The 4,797-nt window shown below is 38.1% G+C and overlaps 1 protein-coding gene across 2 annotated transcripts; it reads right to left on the reverse strand.

Annotated features, from left to right (window-relative positions):
- Nucleotides 1-265: 265 nt before the first annotated feature.
- Nucleotides 266-3,981, reverse strand: LOC132304480 (G-type lectin S-receptor-like serine/threonine-protein kinase SD2-5). Of its 2 annotated transcripts, none has more exons than XM_059802171.1 (2): nt 3,753-3,981; nt 266-3,651 (listed from the first exon to the last, which is right to left on the reverse strand). In XM_059802171.1, exon 2 carries the CDS (start codon nt 2,925-2,927, stop codon nt 480-482), a length of 2,448 nt encoding a protein of 815 aa, XP_059658154.1. In that variant the 5' UTR covers nt 2,928-3,651; nt 3,753-3,981; the 3' UTR covers nt 266-479. The 2 variants fall into 2 exon arrangements, with proteins under 2 accessions (XP_059658154.1, XP_059658153.1); XM_059802170.1 differs by having other exon boundaries at nt 266-2,966; nt 3,569-3,981.
- Between the last annotated feature and the right edge of the window lie 816 nt (nt 3,982-4,797).

Genomic DNA, 4,797 nt, shown 5'->3' on the forward strand with positions numbered 1-4,797 from the left:
CAACATCCCACGAGACACACTGTTACAAGCATCGAAAACTTTGCAGATCTGACTAAAAAAAACATAAAACTTTTTATTGACCCTTCTTATATTCAATCTTTTTTGTGCTGGTAATTTATTAACCATATTGAATGGGATGCACTGTAACTACAGGATTAGGATTTTCTTTATCTTTTAAGTGCAAGTTTAGGATCATCTGATTGAGTTGCCTTAAATTATGGACTCCCACCTTGTTTCTGCACAAGCAAATGGCTATCAAACTGAATGATAATGCTTTTATTTCATTCCAGCTAGTATTTTTCATTTACAGTATAGAGCAGGCAATGTAATAGCTAGTATGACAAAATTTGACTGATCTAACAAATATACAGGCATACGAAGCACGAAAATCGCAGTGTACGTGAGTGTCTCATCCACAAAAGCCCAAATTAGCCCTAATTTTGAGTGAAAAGCCTTCCACCTTCGTTCTTCAACAACCGTTATCTCGGCCCTGAAAGGCGCACAGCAGAAAGATAAGCATCACTGTTGCAGTCTGATGGCCCGGATGAAGTGCCCTCCCCGCTTATTGATTTAAAGAAATTGGAATAAAGGCGCGAGCCCATTTGTGAAGAAGTTGGTGGCGTAGGAACAGCACAGATACCTTCAAGCATTTGTACAACTCTTGTCATTGGCGGTCTTAGGTACATATCATCCTGTATACACCACAAAGCGACTTTAACTGCAATAGAAACCCTCTCGTCCTTTTCATCTATCTTCAGCTTCGAATCAAGAATGTCTCTCAATTTCCCTTCTTCCAGCATCTTATAAGCATAGGATGGGAAATGGGATTTCTCTGAACTTTCTGTGGGCTCGTAGCTTTTTCTTCCTGCAATGATCTCAAGAAGGACCATGCCATAACTATAAACATCGCTCTTCTCTGATATGGCATAGCTCGTGATCCATTCCGGTGCAAGGTATCCTCTGGTGCCCCTTAGTGTCGTGAACACGTGGCTCTGCTCGCGGGTCATTAGCTTTGCAAGACCAAAATCTGAGACTTTGGCGATGTATTTATCATCAAGCAGTACATTTTCAGGTTTTATGTCACAATGCACAATCTTCACATCACAATCCTCATGGAGATATGCCAATCCTTTAGCCGTACCCAATGCTATGTTGAATCTTGTTTCCCAATCCAGCATGAAATCTTCATTGTTCTTCTTGAAGATCCATTTATCTAAAGAATTGTTTGCCATGTACTCGTAAGCAAGAAGCCGGTGCGTTCCTTCAGCACAAAAGCCTTTAAGCCTGACCAAGTGTATATGGTGGATGCTGCCAATGATGCTAACTTCAGCTCGAAATTCTTTCTTTCCCTGACCAATGCCTTCCAATTTCTTCACAGCCACTCGAGTTCCATCCGGGAGAACCCCTTGATAAACTGAGCCAAAACCCCCTTGCCCAAGCTTCACAGAGAAATTATTGGTTGCAGTAAGAAGATCTCTGTAAGTGAAACGTATTGGCATACCAGATAAACCCTCTAGGAAATTATCCTCTTCCGAAGACTCTTTAGGAGACTCTGGTGCTCTCCTCTTCCTCCGATAGTAGCGAACTCCTGCATAAATCAAACCAAAAATGACGAACACCGTGGAGATAGCTATGATGATGATGACAAACGGGGACTGTTTCTTGCTGTTTCCACCTCCAGTGTTTTGCCCATCACCTCCAGTACTCAAAACCTTAACAAATGAAATAAAACCGCCGCCATCAGTGGAGCTCTGCAAGCTACCTATCCTGTCAAACATATAACAGTTCCTTGAACTGTTCTGATAGAACAAAGCAAGGCAGGAGCAGTTACCATCGCAAGCGGCTTTGCAACTACTTAAATCAGTTTGAGCAGAGGGTGGAATGAACTCGAGAGCGAAATAGTTAAGCCCATCACCGGCATTTACTAGCTGCATTGAACCCTTTGAGCCATTGCATGGAGAGACAATTCCCGGGTTACAATTTGAGCTAGAGGGAAGATTTAGAGGGCACTGGCACTTTATGCCAGGAGAACAAACAGAATACGCACCACAAGGTTCAGGCGTGCTGCATGCGTCCTTCGGTATTGTTTGGGAAGCATCCAAACCTCCATTTTGAAGATTGTAGAAAGAGATTAATCCATCATTTCCTAGAACTGCAGCCCAAGTGTCACTTGTATTAGTATTATCTGAGACAACAATTTGCGACAATAGCACCTTGTTCTGATCATAAAACCTCCATGAACCATTAATAAGAGAAGCCGAAGTTAACTCCCCTCCATCTTGATTAATGATTTTTCGGGACTCCTTTCCCATAGACCAGTAAGGTTGTGGAGTTTGGAAACCCGCATAAAGAAGCATATCACTGGACTTGATTTCAAGAAAATAGCTCAAGTTATTGGAGCTTAGATTGCTTTCAAGTTTCATTCCTTTAACGAAGTCCTGGTTTGGCAAAAGGGTGTCTGTGGGATGGCTAAAACTCTGCCAAATAATGCTATTGTCATTCCCACGCAAAACCAGATTTCCCGAATTCTGCAACTCCATCGCAGAAACTCCTTTGCCAGCAGTATTGGTAGACCAAATTATGTCTCCACCACTTTTCAAGTAAGCATTCCCGTTGTCATCAAACACGAAGTTATCCGAGTTTCCAACTGGGAAGGTTCTATTTGCACACCAGACTGCTCTAGAACTGGGCTCATGGATTATTTCAAGCAGAAACAAAGTGACATCTTGGGTAGTGGCGAAACCGAAAGCAAAATTGGAGTTGTTGGATACAAGAAACTTTCCATCATTATCTATCCAAGTCATTTGAGAACCTTGAAACCCCGTACTCATTTCGCCAATGTTTTGAACACTAGCCATAGAAGTTTCAGACAGAAGGAGAATAAACAAACACAGGGCCACAAAATGAGAGAAGCCCAAAGTTTCCATGATCTCTCTCACCAAGAAGTAAAATTTAGCTGAATTTAGCTATACCAAAGGTCACAAACAAGGCCAGAACTCAGTAATCAAATGAACAAGAGGATGATTTGAAAAGTAAGAGGAGCTATGGAAAGATGAATGTGAAAGAAAACAGCCCTTTTTAACTATTTAAATGTGAAAGAAAACAGCCCTTTTTAACTATTTAAATGTGAACTAACCAATTTCAAACTATGTCATTCAACAATTGAATCCATAACAAAACTTAGCACCAAAAAGTTGAAGTTGGAAAACGAGACAGCATAAAACGCGACGTAAAGATGGACCACCACAGGTATTGCAAATACTAAATCTTTTTGACACACCCAAAAGGTCAATGAAAGCACCATAAATATAACAAAGACCCAGTTCAAATAACACAAGAAAATAAAGCAATTACCAATGACAATTCATGGGCACTCAGCATTTAGCCCACAAAGTCCATGAAAGTGACCAGAAACACCAAATTGAAAAGACCCACAAGAATTTATGACAAAAAGAAGAGAATCAACAGAATATGGGCAAGTTTCATGCCATGAACTGAGACCCAATTGCAGAAACAACTGATGGAAGCCATTAATGGAGCATAGAAGGAGAAGGGTGAGAGTACATACCAGTGAGAGATAGCTATGAATTCATTTCTTGGCTAATAAGATAGGAGACAAAGTGGATTTGCGGGCATGGGTCTCTGAGTTGCCTGATTTGGATGAAAAAAATACAAAGAGAATAAGATGAATCAGTTTGTGCTTATGTCAAAAAATTAGGAGAGATCTGGGGATGGGTTTTAACTTGTAGAACCTTGTTTTCCAAGAACTGTCAAAACAGGATTCTATGTGGATGACAGATCCATAATCAAAAATAAAATAATCAACTGATGATTTACACCAAAACATGTGTGTGTGTCTACACAATATTAATATAATAATCTTTGGGCAGATGGAAGGTAGATGGGGGCTCCAAGGGAAATAAATGCTTTAGTGGGGATAATTTAATGCTAAGTTGGACGAATGTGAGCAGGAGAGTCAAAGGGCTTGAAACCAATTCCTACCCGCCGGTACAAGGTATTCATGCCACTTGAACCTGTGGGTCCTACTCAAATACCAAGGTTAGCCTCAATATTTTGGTTGATATTACACCAATAGCCTTGTTTCTTTTATTTTTATTTTTCTTCTTTGAACAATGAAATAAATAAGTATTTATTTTAAAGATAAATTACATTAATCTTTTTTGATATTTCGTTAATATACACTGATATTTTTTTTATTTGCTAAATTTTACTTACATTCTTTTATATTTGTATGCAAATAACACATTTTTTTTCATTCATTGAGTGTCCTTTATTTATCTATATATTTTATTAAGACATGACCTTACACAATGTTCTATTATGGATATGCATACTTTTTAATATTTCTTCCTCCAAGTCACTATTCAGCTATTCAAGATATGTCACATTATTATCTCTCTTTAAATTAAATTATGTATAAAAGTAAGAGTAAATTATATAGACATTCTTTATAATTTGTCATAATTAGAAGAATATTTTTTATAGTTTGAAAATTACCCTGACCTTCTTCAAAAATAAAACTAATTTACACAAATTTTTCTTCTGTGATAGTCAACCTGAATCAATAACAAATTTTATTAATGTCATGTATTTAATAAATTAAAATTTTCATAATACCCTCCATACATATTCTTTCACTACTCACGTACTCTCTCTATATTATATTTACCTAATGGCCAATCACCACCACCACCAACAACGAAATGTTCTGGCAACCTCATTATGAAATTAAATAGTGTTTGTAGTTATGGTCATATGTTTTTCACTTAATTTATT

This window comes from Cornus florida, unplaced genomic scaffold (genome assembly GCF_030987335.1).
Source record: "Cornus florida cultivar Cherokee Brave unplaced genomic scaffold, ASM3098733v1 CherokeeBrave_3.0.0_Hap2_Chr04, whole genome shotgun sequence".
NCBI lineage: Eukaryota > Viridiplantae > Streptophyta > Magnoliopsida > Cornales > Cornaceae > Cornus > Cornus florida.